The sequence below is a fragment of the Phalacrocorax aristotelis genome, chromosome 3 (genome assembly GCF_949628215.1).
Source record: "Phalacrocorax aristotelis chromosome 3, bGulAri2.1, whole genome shotgun sequence".
Classification (NCBI taxonomy): domain Eukaryota; kingdom Metazoa; phylum Chordata; class Aves; order Suliformes; family Phalacrocoracidae; genus Phalacrocorax; species Phalacrocorax aristotelis.
In genome coordinates this window covers 117,326,128-117,351,598 of record NC_134278.1, presented here as the reverse complement: position 1 = coordinate 117,351,598, position 25,471 = coordinate 117,326,128, and the positions used below count along the sequence as shown (strand labels likewise).

Genomic DNA, 25,471 nt, shown 5'->3' with positions numbered 1-25,471 from the left:
GCTGTGTATCTATCAATGCACCTGCACGGGTTTTCCACGTGTTCCAAACCATCCTGGGAACGCAGCATAAATGCTTCCCAAGGCTTCATCTTCCCTGACAGCTCTTCAGGTGCCGATGGAAAAATAGGCCTAAAAAGTGAAGCCTATTTTACTCCTTACTGCTGTGTGTATTCTCCAACCAGTTAACGCTTGGCTTTGCTCTACCAGTTTCTGAAAAACTACAGTCCAGCCTTCACATTTTGCAATGCCGGCCTGGCAATGGGGGAGCTGCTGCCAGCGTCAGGGGCAAGCGGATGGTCCGTCCAAACCCTGCGATGGCCCCCCTTGTGGAGAACTGTGCCTCACTGCCTGACAAGTTTTTCTTCAAACCAGCCACACAGGTAAAAGAAGCACTATCAGGCCTATTTTTTCAGACATGGAAATAAGTTGGGAGTGGAAACAAGTATTATAATGTAAAAGCTGGAGAAAAAATCTGTGGTGTGCAATAGACTAGACTGATCATAAGTCTCCCCCTCTAAAGAATAATCTAATGCCCTTTACAGAAATCATGTCAGGTGGACAGCTAATTAAAAGTATTGCTCAAATGACCACACAGGTGCAGGTCCAGTTGTTTGGGGTTTTTTTTCCACCCTAATGTTTGGTTCTGAATTTCTCCCATGACAGCGGAAAGGACCTGCCTTCTCATTTCCTGAATTAACGTGTTTGGTCATGTAGGAATGGCCGTAAAAGGGGATGAAAGTGGCACACTGCTGGAAGAAGCCAAACCAAGTATCAGGATGTACAGAAGCAAATGCCACACAAGGTCACGCAGGCACTTTTATAAAATCTCATCCTGGCACAAAGCCTGGGTCTCACTGATGTCCAGAGGCTGTTTTGCCTTGTTCTCAATGGCACCAAAATGTCCCAGGTAGGTTTTATAGGGACTAATCAAGTGAAACTACTCTTTAGTAAGACAAACACTTCTGAAACAAAAGAGGCGTCAAATGACTGTGGAGTCACACACTCAACTACAGTCTTTTCTGTCAGCGTGCACTGGTAATTCTTGCTCAGGGATTCACAATGAATCACCAGGAACACTGTTTTGCTTGAAACTACCAGTGCTCATACACTGGTGGTATCAAAACCAACACACTGTCTAGCAGTGCTTTTTAGGAACCCCTGGCTGCGCTTAAGTATTGCTGTAGAAGCATTCGGCTCTTTTATTCTGAAAAATGTAAATTTTATTACTGCTTTAAGACTTCATGTATCACCTTACAGTGCACTATACAAGCTGGCCTAGCATTCTGAAAACTAGCAATCCTTAACCCAGAGCCACTGTCAGGAGCTTTACAAATGACTTTTCATTTCTTCATAGATTATCCTCTTCCAAGCTTAGGAAAGCAAGTAAATTGCTGAACCCACTTCTGAACATACAAGAACATTTCTCTCAGCTGGTGGCTGAAATTTCATCAGCCACGTTGATTACCTTTATCTATGAATTAGAAACCTGAACTTAGTTTGGTAGGTTAAAAAGTATATCCACATTCATGCCTGTATCCTTAAGACATGTTTAACTTACAATATTCCCAGGTGATATTGTGTGGCAGTTTTTTTGGCTCATACAGGTAAGCGATTCAAACCAGCTCATAATTAATCTTAAGAAACAAAATATATGAAGAGTGCATAGACAGTGTTTGCGTGTGTGTAACTTGGAGCTTACCCCAGTCACATCATGGGTCAGTAGCACTACCAAGCAGAGAGCTCAGATTGTTCATATTCAAGTTCACACTGAACATTGCTCCTACAGATACTTCTAGAATGACTGGTTGTTTATTTTAATGAAATAAAGTAAAATATTTCCTCAAAAAAAAAATTATTGATGTTTCACATTCTTAGTTCTAGTGCTTCATTTACCAGCGTCACACATGCATGGGTTACACAAACACAGATGGGGCCAGAAAAGCTTAGGGTTTTTTGTATTGTCAAGACAGCTTGATTTGTTTCTTCTCCAAGCAACTTGGGAAAGTCTATGAGAAGGAAAAGTGCTGGAAAATAAGAAAATAACCTTACGTATAGAAGAAAAAAAAGCAAACGATAATGTTGGCCCTTCAGTCAGAGTTACTCCTTCCTGAGTTTGCACTGGATGAATGCTGCAATACAATTTTAATTGTCACATTACTGCAGGATTTTCTGATTTGGAGTAGGTGTAATGCATCCATCATGTCTATTGTGCCCACTGAAAGAACACACACCACAGAACCACCCTCCAGGGTGTCCAGGAAGATTCCAGAAAACCCATGGACCTTGCTGGAATCCACAGGTCCTCCTTACGGTTCTAGGTACTTCAGGGGGAAGGTGTTCAGGTAGTGCTGGCTGAAGATAAGTCGACCCAGATATGCTGATATGTTTGGATTGAACATGGCTCAGTCTCTGGTAGCCACTTCTTCACTGTGTTTTTTTGTTGTTGGTTTGGTGTTTTTTTTTGTTCAGTCTTTTACTACTGTAATAATGGGGTTGCAGGCGTGGATTTAGTTTTTTTAAAATTTATTTAACTGGACACATGAACTGTCACTTCCCTTTCTAAATCGTCAGCTACTCACCACTGTTGGACAGCTTCCTAATTCATTGCATGAATCAGTGTTTGATATGGCTACATAAAAATGAGTAAATCACCCTAAGACTCTGCAAAAGGAAAGACAGTCATTTAAACAAAGTAGTACGAGAGCGTATCACTGTAACCGTCTCCACAATGTGCCCATGGCCAATTGCTACAAAATATATATAACTTAGCCTGTGATTACCTGCTGTTGCAGGGGGACAATCCCAAAGGGATCAGGATCCAATGTCAGAGCCCTTAGCTTCACCGCAAGAAATAAAAATTATCTCAAATATCGAGAAAGGCAGAACTAGTAATTTTAACTGTAATAAAGCACAAAAATCCTAGTACCAGATCAAGGCCCCCTGAACTCACCTTTTGCAAACATGTAAAGAGACAAATTCCCCCCGAGAATTTACAGTGTATGTACTGGAGCAGAGACCAAACAAGAGTTGCCACAGTGGAAGAGCTGAAGGAGGTAGTGAGCAACATGGCCAAGGCACCGTGGCTTCAGGCAGCCTGTGACCCCATCTGCTCCATACAGCTTAAAGGCCCACAGGGGTTTATATGGTTAACTTCTAGCTCCTCCACAGAGACAAAACTACGGAAGGGAATGTCTGCTTGTGGATATTTTAAACAAAAAAGAAAACATATGGCCCTCTGGAACTAGGCTTGCTGATTCTCCAGCTGATATGACACAGAGAACAGATAGCCTAGGCCCAGAACTAACTGCAAAAGCATTATTCCAAGGAGCAACTAGAGAACGATTTAGGGAACACACTTCAATTTTAAAAGTTCTTTGATTAGCAAAGCAGAAACACAAAGAAGTTGAGAATGCTCATATACGCTAACTAGTATAAAATTTTAAGATCACAAAATTTTGCTAATACATGCTAAAATATCTTAGCTGTATAAGACAGCAGTTTCTTGCCCATGTGAAGAATATTTCTGCAAACTGTGAAAGACAACTTAGAATGAATAAATAAAACCAGCCTTTTCTCTCCCAGATGCTATTTTGTGATTCTACACACAGACTAGTAATGAGCAAAAATTGAGAAGAATGGACTTAATTCAGAAGGCTGAAAAAAAAAGATCAGTAATTTCATTTATAATATCAGTAATTTAATTAAAAAATGTAATCGTGTGGATTGAAACCACAGGTGTGATAAATAGTCGAGGGCAGCCATGATGCGCATCTTCAAGTTCAAGTTTTGAAACATGCTGGTACATGTTTTACAGTACAAATTCATTAGGTAGCCTGGGCCCAAATGCAGAGCCCGTATGCGCAGACACAATCCCACCGAGTGCAGAAACCCAGCAGGAGCGCCCATGGCTCATAAGGGGCTGGAGGTGTGCACTCCCCAGGGACAGCAAGGCCAGGAGGGATCTTAAGTCATCTAGTCCAACCTCTGCCAGAGGATGAACTGTGCCTTAAACACTGCCAATGTTTAAAGTCTTCTCTGTTTAACTTTTACTTTAAAACTTGTATAAATGATTTCATAATGTTATCAGGAAATGTACCGCAGGGCTTTGCAAAGTTACCATCAGGATTACTTTTTCGTAACCTCAAGGTAGACAATTACTTTTCGTCCTATGAACAGGGGATTTGGAGAACAAGGTTTGGTTGTTTTTTTTTTCCCCACTGTCTTCTCTGCAGCGGCTTTTCACAAATGTGAATACTCCTTTAGTCATTGCTCCTGCAGACTAAACAAACCAAATTCTTTCAATTTTTACACACAAAATGATGCTGTTTAGCACTCTCATCTTTCTTGTCTCTCTCCACTGGACTCCTCCTAAATAGGTCCCAACCTCCTTGAAGTGTGGTGCCTGAAAGTGGATACAGTATTCCAGCTAGACCTCATTAGACCTTATTAGGCTTCATTACAGTAAAGGTTTTTTCAAGTGAATTTAATGGGGAATGCTTATTTATTCAGTCTAGTATGAAACTTGCTTTTTCACAAAAACATGACATTATTGACCCATGATTAGCTTGCCACTCACTGGAATCTGCACGTCCTTTTCCACAGAATTACCACAACTAGCCAAGTCTCCTCCATCCTGTTACTTACTTCAAGTCAATACTTTCTATTTGCCCTTAATGAAGCAAATCTACTTCAGTCACCTAATTTCAGCAATTAATTCAAATAACTTCTTGTTCTAATCTATTCCTCTGATACAATTTCAGCCTTTATCAGCAATAATCACTTGTAAATGAAATATCTACTGCATAACCCAATCTATTTTACATAGTATATTTATTAGCATAAAATTGATCTAAGTAAAGGCCTCCCTATTACATCCTCCTAGGCAACAGTGTATTGCTAACAACAACCCTAAGTACAAATCACTCTTGTAGATGCATTTAAACTATGCTCTCTGCAACTGCCTATCAAAATGCCAAAAGCCCCTTACCAAAATCAAGATGTGTCACCTTTGCACCTTCTCTGTTCAGAAGTCAATTATTCTGTCACAGAAGGAATTATTTGATAGGATTTACCTCATATGGTATTTCCCCCTTTCTCTGAAATTTTGTATGAAAAATAGAACTCTGGAATTGAAAAAGAGGTATAGGAACTACTTTCCCTCAGAACGAACATTAAAAACAACTAAAATGTGTATTTCAATTTGTGAAGATCTTCAGGATAATTAAAACCATGAAGATAACACCGAGAATTCAGAACCAGTTCTGAACTTTCAGCTTTTGTTCAGAGATCTCTCACAGTAATGCCTGCATGTCTGAAACCATATTTTTAAAGTCTGAAAAAATGGACAGCCCTAGTTTATGAAAAGAAATCCCTGTACTTTATGAGGAGTCATGGAGTCAGGCTAAATTCAAATGTAACTCTACACATTTGTATTCTTCCAGTTTACTGCGTCTATTGCCTTCTGTTGTTAGTAGTTAAAGCTCACTCTTACTATGAGATGCTTCAGTCATATGTATACATACTCCTTCACATCTGCCCAATTTTTAGATCTTTGTTGCGGTGATTGCAGTTCCTACTTGCTAATTTTACTTTCCTCCATCTGTCCAAGACCAAAGCCCCAATCGTTAGTTCAATATATTGGTGGCATATGAGTCTTCCTTGTCTTAGCCATAAACTGGTCCATGTTATCTTATACATCAAATAGGCACGGGAACGTGCAGTTGTCCTTATCGAACTGTATTTCCTTTAACAGAATGCTTACTTCTTCCAGACACGCTCCCCTCATCTAGATTAAGACACGGAATTAAAAGCCAATGAAGCTGGCCGCTATCTTTCTATAGACTTTGCTGAATTCTGGATCAGTCTGATGGTGAACAAAATTCTTTCCTTACCTGTTACATTTTATTGAAAACATTGCTGTCTTACACACTCAGACAGAAGGAGTAGGTCTTTCATCAGTCAATTTTTATGTACAGGTTATGTTATATAGATGATATAAAAGGTTAGTGATGGTGACATGCTGGACTAGGTTCTCCGAAGACACACTGGTGCCACCATGCTAGGCAACTGTTCAAAGAGAATGAGCCAGGATTCAGGCTCTTGACTTGATGGAGGTCCTGTAACAAATCCATTAAACATCTCAGCTGTAATAGATTAATCTAAAACACTTCATTTCATTGGTCTGATTTTTAATATTGTACTTGATGTTACAAATAAAATATAATTTTAATATTTAATTTATAAAGTTTTCACATTTCCATGTAAAACCAACAGTAGGTTTAAGTAAAAACAGCTTTCTGGAGACAAAAGCTTCTTCTTTAACTTCAATGAGATTCTAATTTTATAAGAGTAATGTGCAAACATAAACATTCATGATTTTTTTTGTACACATCTGTGTAAATTACTTGATACAAATATAATTTATTATAGAAACATTTTGGTTTTGCTACACACAGTTCTATGCTGGCATCACATACTAGTCAGTTGATCTTTCAAAGAGTGAGATTTATGCATTTTGCATTCTAACCCCCAGTATGTCCATTGCCAGCAGTGGACTTCATATTCAGAGAATCAGACTCACAGTGTCAGCAATCTAAAATTAAACTTCAGTACAAGATAATAAATAATCAAAAATGAATACATCATTTTCATATCATAATCACCAGATGCTTAAAGGCCATGATCCAAGCCAGCTAAGATCGATGAATTAGCCGGAATTCACCCGCAGTTCCCATTCACTGTAGATTCCCATTTTAGTTTTGCAATTTTATCAGCGTGAAGAGTGTACAGTATCACAGCTTCAATGTGAGAAGTAAAGCCTCTAACTCTTTCTGGGCCTCTTTATCCTGAAAGAAAGAGACAATCATGCATCAACTTAGATGGATAAATCCCTTCATTTGCCTAATACGTGCCTATCTACACTTCTTTACTAACAACAGACATTACACACAACTGTAACCGCCACAGAATGTACGAGACTGCATAGTAAGTTAATTTATCAGTGATAGCAAAAATAAAGTTTCAAGTGAAAACAAGAGCCAGATGGCAGCCCTCCCTTTATGGCTCTGTTAAAGCACTTAAAATGTTAGCCACAAATAGCCTTCTCTGCAGACCAGTATGCCTTTCACCTTAGGCCATAACTTTTATTGGTATACTTTGCGTAAAGTACTGCCTCACCTTCTACTTTATGTAAGCTTGCAACCTGACTGCACGCAGCTTTTCTAAAGATATTTCTGTGATGTTTGCTAATGATTTATTATGCAATTAACAAGAAAACATTGGGAAATGTAATTAATGACACAGGTTAGATTGTGGTTTCAGTGCATAGAGCCATACCTACCTGTAATAACCACCAAGGACTGACTACGCCCTCAGTATCTTCCATACTGGTGCTGGTGGGCTCTGCCTATAGTACTGGGCTCATAGCAGAGTGAAGTCAATGGGAGAGCAAGAGGCAAGTAATCTGCTATGCTCAGAGCCAACACTGTACTATACCTCTGAGGACAGAAGGGAAAGGCTCCTTTCAGGCTGACGTGTAAGCGCAGAGTTTGCACGGGGCTTTAAACCAAACCCAGCCCACAGACTTTCACTAGCAACCAGTGACACACATTTTGGCTATTCCATGTATAATCTGTTCAGAACAGGGTACATGCATATGAACATGTAACCACAGTGCAAAAAAACTCTACTTATTCTATTTATTCTACTTATTTTTGAAATGTCTACTGGATATAATCCACTTGCTTTACTTGCCATTGCAAAACTTGGAGCTTGCAAAATGCACCTTGGTTTAAATCACATTTCTAAAAAGTCAGCACCTCATACCTGCAGGCTGGTAAGAGTCCAAACCCCCAATACATGCACCCACACGCGCTTAGCAGTGCAAGCCAAAAACTCTTGCACGTCACAAATTTTGTGCAAGTACTTCTAACGACAGAGACCAGTATTTCCTTCCCTGAATGCCGTAGGCAATTCTGAAAGAAAATACTGCAGACAGACAGTGAAGTAATCACCGAGCTTCAGGGTCACTTCATTATCCAATCAACCAAAGAGCTGGAACAAAATACAGGGCATTTAAAATACGTTTAACGGGTGAAGAAATGCCTGCTTCTCTTTATTTTGGTTAGTTGTCTATAATGTCATAGAGGAACAGAGAAGAATATTGAGATGATAGAAACCATATGCCAGACATGTCAAACTACATTATATTATTGGTCTGGATTAAGGCATTAATACATTAGCTGGATACTTCTCTTGGAGTCACTGCCTTGCTCCCACTGGCAACAATAGGCTAAACTATCTGCCTAATCATTTATTAGAGGCCTTAAAAGGCACACACTGCAAAGCCTGTAAGCTCTTGCCAAAATACTCCAACAGAAGGAAATGTCACGCTGAATTCAGCACCCCTTAAACTCCACATCACTACAGGCTGCCGGGAGCACCAGCCTGTGGCTTTCAATTCAAATTGGAAAACTCAAAATTTGCATCAATATGTTGGTTAATTCAGGGAAAATACACTCTTTTCTGTACTGACTGTGGTCAACTTGTGAAAATTATTCTAAACTCCATTAAACAAAAAAGTAAAAAGCCAGATACTGTCTGATGCTACAGAGAAAATGAAAAAGGTTTAATTGTCTCTGGACCTACTCTTTTCACACTTTTCTAAGCCGAAAATGATAAAGATGCAGGTTTTCTGATATCTGAATGGTGTTAAGCATTTCATGGGTTGATGGGATTCTTTACTCACTTTGCACAATACAGCATTTTAAAAATGTATCTCCAAGCAACTTTGTTTAATTGTCTCTCTCCTTAGAGGCAAAGGATTATATTGGGCAATGAGCTTTAACAAGTTGCAAAGATCCCAAAAATATTGGGCAATCTTTCCTGAATCTTCCTCTGGGCTTAGGAAAAAGAAAGAAACAAATCTATGATTGTTCTAAGAACTAGCTGGAGAAGAAACTGCAAACGTGCAAAGCATCCTACCTCTGGGTTGCCAGTTCTAAAGAAGACTAAATCAGTAAAAGCAGGAATTATTATTGTTGCAGACTACTTAACAGGCTGCATTAATTGAGCTAGGGGCTTCGAGTCAATAATAAGAACTCAGATGGCAAAAACATTTGAAAAAATCAGTAATGGCATTAAAAACAAAGCTGAGAATGGTCAGTGAAGGGAACTATTATGCCACCTTTGGATACAGTCCTTCCAGACCAAGGGGTGTGTTACACTAAAAGGAGCAAGAAGCCACAATGCTGTTTAGTGTACCAGTCTCCAATTTTCAGGATGAAAACTTCATTAATGCCCAAAGCTTGGCTGTCATGGGAAGACAAAGCCATAAATCCTGGTTTTGGCCAAGTCTCTTAGCCTCTTCCTCACTGATTTCTGGGTCTGTGGCTTTCTAAAAATGAACAATCAGGTCAGCCTTTTTTTTTTTTTAAGACAGGCAGGCTTTGATCTCTTTCTAGAGTACAGCAGAGAGAGGAAGGGGTGCAAGTTGTAGGAGGAATGCAATATATTTGCATCAGTCCCATTTGTTCACCCTCAGGCTTAGTTCAGCGCTGACTGAATATACAGCCATTTTCAACCTTGACTTTCTACTACCAAGGCTGACATTTATTAAACACTTCTCTTATCATTTTCAGAGTTGAATGTGAGTTCAAAATGTTCTGCAAACTGCTACACAAAAGGTATTCAAATTACAGGGTCAGTGACTGTGTTTTCCCCTCTTCCTATTTAATTGCTTTTCTTTTATGTTTCATCATCCACAGGGAATATGCACAGGAAAAAAAGACCTGGGAGGCCAGAGACTGCACAAGGGAAGAGAGGGAGTTGAAAACAAGAGCAAGGCAGAAGAGAGAGCTGGTGAGAAAAAGGGAATGTTGGCTTAACTGGAGGCAGTCCACATTTTGACAGTTAATTTCTGCTGAAAAAATTTATTGATAAATATATATACACACAGACATACACATATAAATGTGCATGTAAAAATTAAATGGCAGTTAAAGCAGAGACAGAAAGATAATTTTACCTTCCATCTCCGCTAATTATTTCCTTATGCACTAAACACATTCAACACAAGCACTGCACATGTGTGCACTTGTTGACAAAGTCCCAACTGTCAACAGGGAATGATACAACCCCATGACCACAGCCAAAATGGCTACACCAGCCAACTATAACATAATTGTGTGTAACCACTGCCAAATCCCAAGCTGACATGCATCCTGTAGGGCTTCATTGAAGTCAGCGGGGCTGCATGGTATATTAAATGAGCTGGGCTACAAGGGTGGTCCAAAGCTGTGCTCTGATATGCGGTAACAGCAATGAGGTGCTGAGAACCACCCCTGCTTTTGGGTACAGCTGTATCAGTCCTTTGCAGCTCCAGAAGAGATCCTAGACTGTAAGAGAAGAGACTCCCAAACATGCACAAGGATCGTTAATTAGAGAGTAATAGCTCTTGTGGGCAATATAAATCATGTAAAGCTATACGCTATCTATTCTTGGTTTCATGATAGATTCTCACAAATGGTGTGATTGTAGGTGGTGTTAATTTGCATACAATTGCATAATACTGGTTTTCCCCTTAGATATTTCAATAAACCAATGCAATCATCCGCTTGCAACCTTCTACATGACTGCTGTATGTTGCAAGTTAGGGCATTTTATGCTTTTTCATATTTTTACTATCTTCCTCTGAGGATGAACCATGACTTCTCAAGGCTTTTAGGATCAACGCAAGCACAGCTTTAAAATACATAGCTGACAATAACTCCACATTTTCTGATTATACTTCAAGTAGAGCAAAAAACACCCTTTCACACCCAGAAGACTATGAATGAACAGTTCAGCTAGTCTGAGGACTGCTGTTGAAAAATTACAAAACAGCAGAATTCAATTTAGAATTATTAATAGTTGTGTAAAATTTTTATCTGCTATGTTTTTCTAAGTTAAAAGACTAAGTTTCACCTGTAATCTGGCTTCCTCTTACTATTATACACAATGTGGAGCTTTCAGTGTTCAGGACATTCCCCTCTTTCTGTCCAGCTGCCACCCCCACCTCAACAGGACCTACAGCCCTGTGTTCTGTGCAGTCATTGCTGAAACGGCCTGAATACGATCACGCTCAGTTACAGCCCCTTCAGAAAGATGCCTGTTGAGGCTCTCCTTCACCTTGTATATTGACTCCAAGACAATGTACTTCAAACGCCTGGAAGCTTGACTTCTCCTGGCCACTCGACAAAAACAGGAAACCAACCATGAACCTCCTAATCCTGCAGAGCTCCACCACCTCCGCAAATACTTCTCCCGCTCTCCCCCTGCATCGCCAGCACGCCAGAGGAGGAGGTACACTCCACGCTTTAAGGAATCGCCTGTCCATCAATCTTGCTGCACTAAGAACTACGCTAAAACTGTGTTACCTTTGATAGGATGTTGAAATGAATACTTTGTGATAAACTAGTAAATTTAATCATAAATATAATAAGCTCAGTATTTATCAGGATAGGCTTAATCCTTACGTATGAAATTACTACACCACAAAAAATATATCATTTTTTGGTATTGTTTTTGGAGGGGAAGAAAGAATAAGCAGACAATACAAAAAAACCTTTTGGCAAGAATTTCAAAAATATGCAGAGGGCAAATCAGTCTGATCACGAAGATACAGAAAACCAGACTGTATTCTCTGAAGTGCAAAATAATGTAAAATATAGGAGGCCTCAAATACTTTTAGCAGCTCTTTTACAAATGTCTCATTTTTACCAGCATTTTACAGTTTGAAATCTGATCTCTTTATAATGAGTTTTTAAAAGGCCCATTCCTTGAGCTTGAAGCACTCATATTCAATGTAAACTAATGAATAGTTTTTTAAAGTGTATTCAAAAGATACTTTAATTTGGGGTTGGTGGTAGCTATTAGGAAATTCTTGTTCAACTCCACAAACAGTATTATTCAGAATGAACATAACCTAAATACTTCCATTATTTTATAACTGAAACACCATGGACTTTTGCTTGGCGTTTGGAGAATGAATGTGCATAAAATCTAAAGGAACAAATATCCTCTGAAAACAATGACATTTTGTACTGAGCTCATGATGTTGAGAAAAGAAAATGCTCAGTTTGATGAGAAAACAAAAACATTTTTGTAAGGTTAGCCCAAATTATACACATACTTTCGATGGGTAGTTTATTCACAAACAAGTCATAACTTGTACCCTTTACTTTAAAAGCAAAAGTAAATAGCTTTTTTCTCCTCAAAATATTACTTAGAAGGACGGATTACCACAGCAGCTTAGAATGAGATCTGCTGGAAATATCACAGCAAGGTCTGCAATATATGACCAATCTATGGTGGCTGGAGCAGGCATTTCTTGGAAACTCTGTTTCGGAAAAATCGACATACACAAATGGTCTGTTGTGACAGGCACAACTGATGGGTGCTGAAGTTTATACTGTGCCCTCTCTTCCATCCCTCTGTAAGTCCCACTCTTTTCCTTACAGGTGATATTAAAAATGTAAATTAATGACCAGTGCGATCAATTATGGTGATGTAAAAAAAATATAAGACAACCTTACAGGCATGATTCCTCCCCAGCAGCCGCATTCTTGTGTAAATATTCAGCAATTGTTCCTGCCCATTATTACATTTACATCCTCCTCCACATGGGCTTTTCTAGAGTTTCAAATGTCATTGAGGCCACAAGCAGTCTCTTTAACAAGTCTCTGCTTCCTGCCATTCGATACCTCTAAGAAGCGAATGCCGTAATGACCATTTTCTGTAATATCTAAATCTGTCTCACTAGTTTATTTCAACTCTTAATTGCCTTCATTTGTAATTGCTGGGAAGGAGGGAATGTTTTTGAAATTAAGATTATTTTTTTAAAATCACCAATAATTTTGTAAAATACATACTTAGCTTCAGGGAGGTTTTCATCTGCATTTTAAATAAGACTTTCAGCAACTCTCAATGCAAATAGATTTGCCTTGCACTCCCTGTCTTCAGCTCTTCCAAGACTACATTTTTTGTAATATAACTGCTGCTTTTCAGATTCATTTTCAAAAAGACATCGCAGAGATCAGAACCTTGAAATTTTAATCTCTTTCTCTGCTATGCTGTTAATCCCTTTGTGGTGAGCTTACTGGTCCTACAAGCACGAAGTTCACTCTCATGCCCATGGCTCATCTCCAGATACAAGAAAAAATAATTTCTTTACTATTACACTTTATAATCCTATACTGAGACTGTAATTTTTCTACAAGTTCCGGCTTTGAAAATACCCAACAATCTCTGTTATAAACAAGAAATTAGTGTCTTATTACCTCTACGTGCAAAGCACTATGTGTTTAATCAAGCACACACACACCTTCCCACTCGTTTTGTCCTTCTATATGCAAGATGAATGCTCATGTTTTTAAATGTAAATTACATTTTTCTCCCCAAATTTAAAAAAGTAATTTTTTTCCATCCCAGTAGTCCACCACATCTGGTTTTGACAGTTCTTCATGTAGTCACACTCACCAAAGCTTTGAGCGCACTACAAAGTAATGAGTCTCAGTAAGGGTAACACAACATCCACTAGATAAACAGAGCTGTTGTTGTGCACTTTACAATAACTCACAGCAGCCCTGAACATTAGGATCTCTTTTACTGAAGGGGTGAATGTTTCCCAGGACCCTGAGGTTAGCCACCTGGACAGCAACCAGAGAAAAGCAGGGCAATTTAATGTCCCATGCACCTCCAGCAGTATGACAGTATTTATGGGGAAGGAAGGACCGTATGATTCATTGGAGGTTTTTGTTCAGAGTAGCGACAACGAAAAGAAAGGTCTCTAAAGTAGTATTGTAACGTCAGTTTTGTTTTCCAGACGTAATTTGCATCAAATCTCCTGTATTTCCTTTTAAAATAAAAAAAGCATAGACTGCTCAGTTAAAAATGTGCCAAAGTATTTTTAAAAACTTGTATTAGGAATTACAGGAGTCATTAAATCAGAACTTGTCTCTTCTTCAATGATTTCTTTGGTATCCCTTTTAAGGTTCTTAATAGGGTCGAAACTGGCCATCTGATTTTTTTTTTCTTTAACAAGAATTACCTCTGTTTGGAAGCCCCTCTACTCCTTGAATTAAAAACTTATTTTGTAAGTGGTGGAACAGACGCACAGAAGGAATATTTGGATGTGATACAACACTCAAGACAAAAATCATCTAAGTTGAAACGTTACATGAAATGAATCCTAGACAAAGTGTCAAAGAAGTGCCCTGACTTAGACCAGCTGAGAATTTGACCTGAGGATTAAAATGAGCTATGAGCTATTTTACTGAAGCCGAGTACCTCTGGTTCCCACTGAAGTCACTGGAAACTGTGGATGCTCAGAAGCAATAAAAAGTAAACCATTGTCTACTATTATTTTTCATACTTATGCTGCAGGATGATTTGTATCATGAAATACTATACATTTCCTCAATGTGGCGCCTTTCCAGCAACTTTGTCTCTCAGTCTGCTCGTGATTTTATACATATACATGTTTCTCAGTAGAAGCCAACATTTAAAAACAATAGAGGAATTCCCCTGCCTGAAGAAAGAGAAAACTTACATGAGAAACTATGACTACACTTGGGAAGGATGGGTTTCACATGACGTGACAACATGCCACGCTGCTGACAACTTTGAGATCCTGTGCAGTGGAAACAGAAAGAAATCCTCAGACTGCTGCTGATCTGCATTTTCTATTTCATACCATGAACCCCATATTTTACAGGGCTGTAGTCAATTCAGGCACTCTATCAGCATCTGTTTATTACTGTCTCCCTAAGGTCTCTTTAGTCTTATTACAGTCTCTTCCCTCCCTTAACTAACCTGACTAAATGTTATTCCTACATACAGCTCCAAGCCCCGAACTACTTCAGTTCCAATGTTTCCCCCCAAAATCAGTAATAGTCTTTCTCTAACACAATAACCAAAACAACACATAATATTCTAATTCAGATGGGACTTGAGGTAACAGTTAGCATCAGCAGAGTTTGTGTTCCAGATCTCCATTTAAAAATAATTCCTGTCAGCGTGCACTTGGGTCTACCCTGTGTTGACTGCTTTGTTTTTGTTTTGTTTTTTTTTTAATTGAATTACACACTATTGCCCCATTGTCATATTTTCCTGGACTTTTTTCTTCTAAACTTAAAACATATCACAAGTAAACAAGACAAAGCAGAAAAATCTGTGGCATCTGTAGAAGCAGTCAAAAGAGAAGACGACAAATCATCCTGTCCTCTTCAGATGGACAAAAGATTTTTGGAGCCCATTTGCCACTCTTTCTTCCGTTCACAAATGAGTATCATTCTTATTCTGATCACTACTCTGCTTGCCAGAATACACACACCCTCCCCTCCAATTGCTCCCAAATTCCTGCTCTCACCTCAGGGTCCCCTGAGGTCTGCTGGTACATCAGAAATGTGATGGGGTGTTCCTTTTACCAGGGACTAATCCCCTCCAGGTGGCCAGAACTCCAGCTCACATTTAGACTGATGACACTGGACTTTAGAGGCAGGATTCACCTCTCTAACTGCACAGTCTAGGAGTCAGGTGTCTCAGGTACACATCTTACATGTATCTTCGCATCCGGTCTCTCCCTCCCATCAGGGGACACAGAGAGGCAGGACAAGCCAACTGGATGCATCTATCTCCACTGAGCATAGGGGGAGCCTCATCAACTACCGTTGCTCACCAGAATTACGTCCAGCTATTGTTATCAGAGATGAATCCCAATCTATGCTATCCCTATACTTTTTCAAGGAGTCTTTATGAATATGTTGAATGACTTCCAGTTTACTGAACACAGGCTGTCTTCTGCCCACCAGAAGTTGCTGTGACATATGTTTGTTTGCAATTTTACCAGACAGCTTCAGAGTTCATTGCAAGATTACCTGGCCTGTAGTAAACTGAATACAGGAAAAACAAAAAATTCACCAGCACAATCAGTGCATATATACACAAAACAGGCTGAGTTAAAGCAATTTCAGTTGTATGCACTCTCTCTTACACCAGTGGTCCTACTTTTTATGCAAAGATGTAAGGTACCAAATAACGGAAAATTTATTGCAGTCTTTCCTACACTCTGTAATAGGCAAGCTGAAGGTACATTTCAACAGTAAGTAAAGAATAAAGCAGAGTTAAGAGATTATTAATGTCATATCTGTATCAATACGTATTTAAAGAAACACTGAACTTAAGCAATGGCTGCTCAGTTTATTATTGGTACATACTATAACCTGGGCCAAAAATAAAGGCCACCCAGGAGCAGCTGCTGGTGAGGCACGCAGTGGCCTTTCTTCCCAGCAGGAACACTTGACATAAACATGTTAGTGCTCCACACACAGCGTTTATTGTCAATCAAGTTACAGAGCTATTTAATGGTCTTTTTCCTTAACTTCAAAGAATTAAATGGGATAGGGCCAATTCATCTCTGGAATCACCTCTCTCTCTCTCTCTCCCTACCACATCTGCTGTGCTTAAAGGGGGTCCCTTAGGCTGACAAAGCTCAGGTTTGAACTCGTTATGCTCTAGGATGGTAAGACATTTCCAGTCATAGGTCGGTAATTATGGAACTTGCTTCTACATGAGATCAGACAAAGTGAACCTTCTTGCCATGACTTGGTTTATATTTGAGAAATTAAATCACTTAAAATCTCTCAAATATCTGTAGAAATTTTGCATCCACATACTAAAAATACTCTAAAGGGCCTAAAAAGGAATCTAATAATCTCTCAGAATAAATTATGCTCCCGTAAATGTAACTGGAAGAACCGTGCCACTTTAACTGCACTGTGGTTGAAGACAAGCGCAAACTGGAATAACCCTACCTCTGCTTATAGCTAACACACTGCCCTGGAGACCTTGACAAGAATCACAAACCAGAGGGTTTCAGGAGCAGAAATAGAGACTGTGGGACAAAAATCCATAATGCCTTCAATGGAGGAAAAGTATGTCTGGGGCAAAATTTCAGCACAGCAAGAGTGACACACTCAACTGCTTATGCTTGAGATAGTCTAATAAAATGGGTTGAATTACAAAGAGTGCAATTCAATTTCTGACAGCCTCTGACACAGACATGTCCCTGACAGTTCCCCAAACAAAGATTTTTTTAAAGCTGTTGATACAGACAACTGTAATGAGCAAACCTAGAGTTGAGGAAAAAGGAAGGTTCTGTGTTCAGAGGAATAAGTGCAACATTATGTTATTACTGACAGTGTGATAACGGGTGCCAGAGACAAGACAGCGGTCACAAGAGAACAAGTTATCACTCTCAATACCCACCTCATTAGTAACTGAGAGAACTGACAGTGCAGAATCACAGTACTTCAGTGCATTGTTTTTCTGGCCAAGATCTTTATAACACTGAGAAGAAAAAACATTTTGTTTCTAATCAGACCACTGTTAGAATACCAGAGTCTACAAATCATTATTTTTAAAAGAACTTGGTTACCTTTGCCAAATACACATAATTGCATTTGGAATATCCTGGACGCATTTCTTCTGCCTAAATAATAAAAAACAGGAAAGAAAATAGACATAAAACTTGTGTGATGAGATTTATGTGGTCTGCACAGCATTTTTAGTAATGCACTAAGCTTCCTCAAACATCAGACTGAATCATCCCTACTGTGTGCACCACAATTTGTTCAGCACTTCAAAAAAAAAACCTCAAGAAAACAAGGAAACCCAAACCCTAAAGCAGGCACATGAGGTGCTGATATTGAGCACATAAAGATGTTCTGGACTTCTTGCTCTCCTCTCTCCCTAAGTCCTTTGCAAAGATATCAGATCATTCTATAGAATATCTGTTGGAGTAATTCACTTACACAGTGGATTGGAAGACACTGCTCTCTCTAAATTATTAATATTTATTTCCTCATCAAAGAAACAAACAAGAAAACAACCATTCACACTTTGTGTAATAGGTAGTGAACTGTATTCATCAACTTTGTAATTGTTTTTCTTTCACGTGCCCATATCTTCTAGCTTTGGGTTCCCCTTTGTTTTCATATTACCATCCTCTGAAAAGTTCAGGTCATTAAAACATTTCAAGATTGTCTTCCTTTTAAAACACATCAAGGATGTAGAGGCTTGAAAGATGAGTAAAAACCTTATCAATCATCTGCTAACCAAGAAGCAGCTTTAATCAACGAACACTTTTTGGGGGAGAAAAGTTACATCAGTGAAATTTATAGAAGCTGTAATCCTTGGACCGAAACAATGCCACTTTCACTGCAACTGTGTACTATTAAGCAACTGACAAAGAAACCCAAGCAGTTGTCTTTCAGACAGTAATTTAATGTTTGTTGCAGACAATGACTTATAACTACAGTTACTCCAGAAGTAGAAATTATTAATGTAAAAGACACTGAAATACAGGTTTATTTTACTCATGTGGTGTTTTCTTATAACTGTACATTCGAGTAGAATGGCCAGGAACATGGACCTGTGTGACAGTGCTTTCTTTTCTGCTTCACTACAAAGGTAATTTCATCTCCACAAACAGGAAAGGCTTCTACTGAAATTCAGTGCAAAGAGATTCAGATCAGAAAAAGTGTCACAATGTCAAAGTTTTCCTTGCCGATGTTAACCCTCTTGCAGAAACAGGCAAATCATCAGTTATCACCACGGTTAATTTGTTTCAATGGCATATATAACTGATCTATACCCATCTCACATTAAACGCAATAACTGTTAATCATGGCAAGTCATTGAAGAATTCCCTAAAACTAAAGAAAGAGAAGAAAGGTGCTAGCCACTCACCTCCAAACTAATTTTAAAATTGAAAAGAAAAAATATTTTAGCAGAGACCTCTGTGGTATTTAGGAGAGCCCTGGATTTATAGCTCCTGAAGATAATCTGTTGAGCAGACATATTGAAAACAGTCACATAAAGCAGCTGGTAAACAGTCACTCAGGAAAAGCCTTGGCTGGGACTTACCTTAAGGAAATTCTGCAATGCTTCTTCTACTGTTGAAGTTGGTGGAGTCCCAAAGAGAGCTGCAGCTACTTTCTTTTCAATCCAAGACAACTGAGCTACCTATAATAAAAAAAAGTAGCAAAAATCTTTAGGGCTGCTTCTCAGTTTTGGAGTAAATACTGTTCTGTGCCACTCTGCTACTTATACAACCTATTTTGCAAAAGAACCTGTAAAGGAATGTTTTATATTGTCGATTTGCCAGCTCAAAGCATAGTCTTTTGGATTTTAGAGTCTGTTAACAGGAAAATGTACACATTAAGATACACATGACAAAATACCGGCATCATTGATATGAGATTATTCCAATGTATAAAGCTTAAAGTACAGTTTAGGTTTCATAAGACCTTGCCATTGTTTAAAACCTAAGGCTAGAAATAGTGCTTTAAACCTGTTAAGGTTTTCATGAGACAGACAGGTTAGCATGATAGTCCATGTACTTGACTACTTTTCAACATTACGAAAAGCTGTTGCTACCATCAAAATGTGAGTGCTTTTGGCGCTTGTAAACAAGTTAATTTATTACACAGAAGCTGGTGACAAACACTGTTAAGAAATAGACTTCATTTTTTTCCTCTTCAAATCTGACAAATAACACTTGCCAAAGACCTCATTTCAGGAAGATGGGCTGCTATAAAAGGACTCCAGGGAACTGTCATATTGCCACACAATGTGGGTGTGTGTATATATATATGTATACACTGACACCCGACAGAAACTTCTCTAGTTACTGCCATAAGGTATTTGGCTCCAACACCTAGCCTGGCGAAACACACCTCACATCTCTAACGAAGGATGGAGCTGCTAAGAAATGCAATGTGAGACTGGAGACCGTTAAAATGAGAAGTGAAGCCACCCTCCTTTGGACACTTCCACTATATCTGTAAAGAAAAGTCAGGACTTTACTCCTTCACATCAGTATTTCAACTACAGCACTGATGGCTCCTGTCACAGACTACAGCTGAGTTTAAAAACGTTAAAAAACGAGGTTCTGTGTTTTCCTAGCAATTCCTGGCCTGATCTATGCACAGGCGACACAGAGCAGGGATGCACGCAGGCAAAGAAAGACAGTGTCTCGTCGGAGTCTTGGAGGCAAAATATGAGTCACATAGGGCCATATCTTTTTCAGAGGGAACTGCAATTCAAGTAAGAGTTAAGCCTTGAACTCAAGTCTGTCCTACTGCTGTAAAAATTAAAATGGTTTTTGATAGCTTTAGATTATTCCTACCTCATTCCCTGGCTTCCCAATCTCTTCAGAGCTATTACTGCTTCCCCTGCCTTCTCCAGCCAAATCCAGCAATTATCCAGTAGATGTCAGTTAATTATGGTAAAATATAAGAATCCATCCACACATAACTATTCACAGCCATCAATAGAATGCTTCTCTTCTGAACTGACATCAAGCTTTAAGTATTTCTTGTTGCAAACTGCAGTAAAAATACCATTGCAAAGAGTACAAATACAGGCCAGCATGCAACAGGAAAGCACACAGGACCATGTTTTCTCATCTGGCCCCAATGACTCCAGCTGCACAAGAGCTATATTGCTTGGAGGCAGAATGCATCCTGGTCAAGTCTTGCTGGTTGTTTGGCAGGGTGCAATGCCTTATTTGTTAAATGCCATCAGTAAATCTTTCACACAAAACCACTAAAAATTATAATCCAGAGAAAAACAATATTAAGAAAATAAAGCTTTTTTCCATTCTCTCTCTCTCTCTCTCACACACGTATCCCACTCTTGAAGCCTCTTCCTAGGGAAAAATGTGTTTTTTACAAAAGCTCTCCAGCAATCCCAGAGTTCTTACTCACTGAAGCGACATGATGTTTCCCTTCTCTACACTGCAGTGCTTTCACACTCTGTTACAAACTGCAGCATGTTGGTTAAAATTTGAAATTGTAGGTATGTACAGAATTCCCTCACACACTTCATTTCCCTAGCTGCTCTACGGTTTCTGAGACATATTCTGCAAGAGATATTAAAAGGCTTTTTGCAAAAGTATTGTTTTCTTCACATCAATCTACTGCTGCGGTGCTCTCCATTCTTTTGGAAGAGAAAGGGGTTTTCTATATTTCTTGGTCCAGCACATCAAGACAGAGGTCGCTTACAGAGGGAGGAAGAGAGGGGAAAAAAATAAAGGCAATGTATATGCTTACACTGTTCTCTGCAAGACCACACAACACCCTGGAGATACACACACACTGCACAGATTTAATTACCACACACGTGTCTGCTGTTATGCAATAGTGAGGAAACAAAATTGCAGGTTTTCCATGTGGAGTTATAATTACCTATTAAAAACACAAGTTCTTCCTGGCAGTGCTTTTATTTTCTTACAAGATTTAATCAGAACTGATTTACTGAGGTTTTAGTCCTTATTTTGTCTGTCTTGGGTGCTGCTTTGCACTATTCAAAATTTAAAAAGCCCAAACATATATGCACTTGGCCATTTTCATACTACAAATCCCACTAACCTAAACCAATGTCTAGAAGTGAAATGCATGAACACACAATAGTGAGGTTTTTTTAAAGTGCACTGGCTCCAGCGTTATACTTTGTGACTATTACACAGAGTCTGAGAGCTCTGTAATGTTTTGAGCAGTCAGACTTATATGCTACTGGCTTGATGAATTCATTGCAGCTAACTCTAGCCATCCATAAATGAAGTGTCTAGTTTACACGAGTTGCCCAGGTTCCTTGCAGGGTCAATACAGAGAGAGACATTTCCATTAGGCAACTCCTCTTCACCTACATTAGCCTGGGATGGACACTCCTCTCTTTCTCCTCTTTCTTTCCTTCAACTACAAAAGGAGTATAGGCAATTATACCTTGTGGATGGGTAAAGACAGGTGAGGTAAATCCCATCACAATAACTTACCCAAGCCCCACCTGAGCCAGTCTGCACCCTCCTATGACTGAGTGGGACAAATGGAAAATGCCTGCTTTATGCAAGACACAAAATTGAGTCCTGGAGCAATAATGATGAACAGGAAATTACACCCTTCCCCTAAACACACACAAGCACAGTCTTTAATTTGAAGTAACTTTTATAAGAGTAAATCTTATGCCATGTTCAGTGAAATGGAAACATCATTCCTGCTATATCAACTAACTATTAAGCATTCTCTGTGTGTGACCAAGCACAGGCAACAGGAACCCCGGTGTAGCATGCTCTAGTGTAGTGCAAATTTGATTTCTACAGTTGCGGTTATTCCAAATAGTGCAAGGCATATCTGGAGTTCCACACAAAATCAAGCACAAAGAGACTGTAATTGTCATTGACTTCAGTCAAACCATGATTTCACCTAATGCATGTTCCAAGAATGGTATAAGACAGCAGAAAATAAGAAAAAAAGCTACTGCAGCAAGTAATAGCTACCATAACAAAATTAAAGAATGAAGATTGCCCTTGCCCTACAGATGATTTCCAAATCTTAAGTGAGTTTTGGTTTTTTAGGTCTCCCAAGCCCTGATGTCAGTCCCCACAGCAGCCTGAAAATTCACAAAAGCACTGCAAGGAACACTTTCCACAGAATATCAGGTTTTAATGTACTGGGTCACTCAAGGAACTTTGCTCCTGCCATACATGAGGACAGCTAGTCCCACTTGGTCAAGAGCAAAAAATAAGGCCCTGAGGGACCATCAGCCAACTCCTGAACTCCCTAGGGCTGGAAGGGAGCAGGTCACCATGACAGCCTGGCCTCTGCCAAGGAGAGGAGGCCACTCTTTCGTATCCCAACGCTAACAGAGAAGCTTACCTCAAACAATCTCTCCTGTAGATCTGTCATCAGCAAGTTCCCATCTATTTATTCTACCCAAATCTCTACTGATACCAGAGATAAAAGAAAACCACCCACAGAGTTAAACTGCAGCTGACCATAAAGTTTGTAGCCAGCACGCTCCTATCAGGCCTCTTGTTCCTGTGAAGACCAAGGCAGAAAATGTGGTTCTCCCCTAAATACTGGGAGAAGGAATTTCCAAACATCCCTTTCTCTTCCTTAGCCTAGGATCAGCAAAAATCACATATGAACTAAAACACTGGCTGGAGTCTGGTCTTTTGGTTTTGTCTTCCATTTGTTTTTGATGAGATGCAAACCCTGCCCATGACAGCTCTTTTCAAATTCCAGGATTACAGGATGGCGGTACCAAGGAAACTAACCCACTTGGACTGAAAATTCAGCCAGGATTGACTTGCAGCCCTGAAGGATTTCCTCCTCCGATGTTTCCTTGCTAATAGTTCACTGAAGACAGATCACACAACTGTCTTCCATAAAGGAAAATCATCCCATTGATCCAGCTTCACTAAAATATTAATAGCACCTACTTCAATATTCCCAGAGAGCTTCTTTTTCTTTTTTATTACGATATATTAATGGAAAATTGTATTAAATATTTTTGCAATGTTTTGACTTCCGGAAGAGATTAAGTAAGTGGACAGCAGTTTTAAAATACTGGCTTCCAACACAAATACTCTCTTTCTTGCCAGCTGAGGAACCAGGACAGTCTGCACAGGCATTTAGGCGTTTATCCAACTTGAATTCCCTGGGCTTTTCACTTTCCAGTAAGGGGAGCAGACTTACAGAGCACACAGACAAAGGAACTGGGTCAACTTGTTCCCTGATGTAACCCAAACAGATACTGGGTTACACCCAAGATGAATCCAACACATGGCAGGTAACCTGCAAAAAGCAAATCTCCAGAGATCTTATTTTTAGCACCCTGCTAGCATTTACCAGAGGTTCTGATCCAGTTTCACAAATATGTGCTAACTGTTCTGTGTCAGTCCTGCAATGGCAAGTAGCCATGAGTCTTAACTAGATACGTACTCCATTTTAAAAGCTATTCTAAACATAAAACACTAAAAAACCCCACAAACACACAATTATAAAGGATTATTAGATAATTGTGCCCAAATCTCTAATGAAAGAAAACTAATTCCTGTACACCATGCACTACAGATCAATTCACTTCCAATAAATATTTCTGGTTGATCTGAAGAGCAAAGTAGCTTTCACTTTCCCTTAACAAAAACAAAGCTGAAACTTGAAAGGCTGTAAACGCTGTACTTGTTTTAAATCATATGAGCTAACCCAAGCATGTATTTAAAACATTAAACCTTCCCTAAAAGATACATACAAAGCCTGTTTTTGTCACAGAAGGCTGAGAAGAAAAAGTTTTGTCCACCACCAAAGACATTTTAAATTAAAATTATTTTGCTGCAGTTGTTTTTCTTTGGAATAGTAACATCTCTTTTACGTGCTAAACACTGGTTTGCTTCGCTTACTACATGTTTTAAATTCTCTTCATTACAATTATATGGCAATCATCTTTTCATAACATTATCACTAAAGCTACCCTGGAAAAAATACCACTATGTAGAAGTTCGTATCAGCTCTGGAAAAAAAGCATATTAAAACAACAGTCAGTAGGGTTCTGCAGTTATCCATCACTAGTGGTGTTCAATTATGTTTGCTCAGTGCACAAATGAATAGGGTTTTCTCTCCCTTTGTCACCTCTGCAAAACAAAACAGAAAACATTAGAGCTACATGTGCCTTCTTGTATACACAGCAGGTCTCACAGGCAAAATTTTGCCCATCATGACATCTATGAAATGATGGGTGAAAGTCTTGTCCACCTGACTGTGATACCAGAAGTAATTGTCTAAGAAAGCTGAGATGACTCATACACCAGAACAGAATCTTCCTCTTTTGTGTAACTCTACTGGCTTTATAATGGTAAGAGAAATAAGAAACAGCAAAACTTCATTTTTAGACACAACTGTGACTGGTTCTGCAACAGAGACAAACCCTCACTGCTGCGAGGCACTGAAAATCCAACTCATCCCTCCTGCTGGAAGGTGCTGCGACACTTTCCATCAGCTTTGGATCTGGCCCAGTGAGAGCAAGTGCTGAGTAAGAAACTTGGCATTGCCGTACCATTGCTCTTCACAAAGGACTGTATTACACTGAGGAAGGTGAGAAATGGCAGTCAAAGGCAAGTTCTGGCAAAACTCCACAAATCAAATAGCTTTATGAACACAGCATACAGTCTCTAGATATAGAATTCTGCCTTCAATAAATCTTCTCCATTTGCCTCCACTACATTTTTTACTTAGAAGGCTGCCCAACTGATTTTCATTTGTGAAAATGAACTGAAGCTGAGATTTACAACACTCAGAGCATCCCCTTTTGCAGTCTCTTATGGTATACCTAATTTTTTCACTGTGTCAGCCAATAGAAACAGCACTAGAAGATAGCAATAAGATCCTCCAACCTTAAATGTGGACCATATGGGAAGCATCTGACTATACTAGGAAGACTTAAGTACTTCATGATTCCCCAAAATGTCCTCAAAGCCTAGAAAGTATCAAACGCTTGTTCTCTTTTTTAACTAAGCTGCTTCAGTAGAAGAATATGTCACTAAAACCAGACAATAATGCTCCTGGAAGCACCACTTGTGAAACAACAAATGTTG

The 25,471-nt window shown here is 39.2% G+C and overlaps 1 protein-coding gene across 2 annotated transcripts in view; it reads right to left on the bottom strand.

Moving 5' to 3' along the window:
• Window positions 1-6,171: 6,171 nt before the first annotated feature.
• Window positions 6,172-25,471, bottom strand: part of RMDN2 (regulator of microtubule dynamics 2) — a 48,474-nt gene continuing 29,174 nt past the window's right edge. For both annotated transcript variants that reach the window (XM_075089276.1, XM_075089277.1), the window contains 4 exons: window positions 18,964-19,062; window positions 17,474-17,527; window positions 17,305-17,385; window positions 6,172-6,845 (listed from right to left, as the gene is read on the bottom strand). In XM_075089276.1, coding sequence (XP_074945377.1) covers window positions 6,792-6,845; window positions 17,305-17,385; window positions 17,474-17,527; window positions 18,964-19,062 — 288 coding nt within the window. In that variant the 3' untranslated portion in view covers window positions 6,172-6,791. The remainder of the gene's footprint in view (window positions 6,846-17,304; window positions 17,386-17,473; window positions 17,528-18,963; window positions 19,063-25,471) is intronic.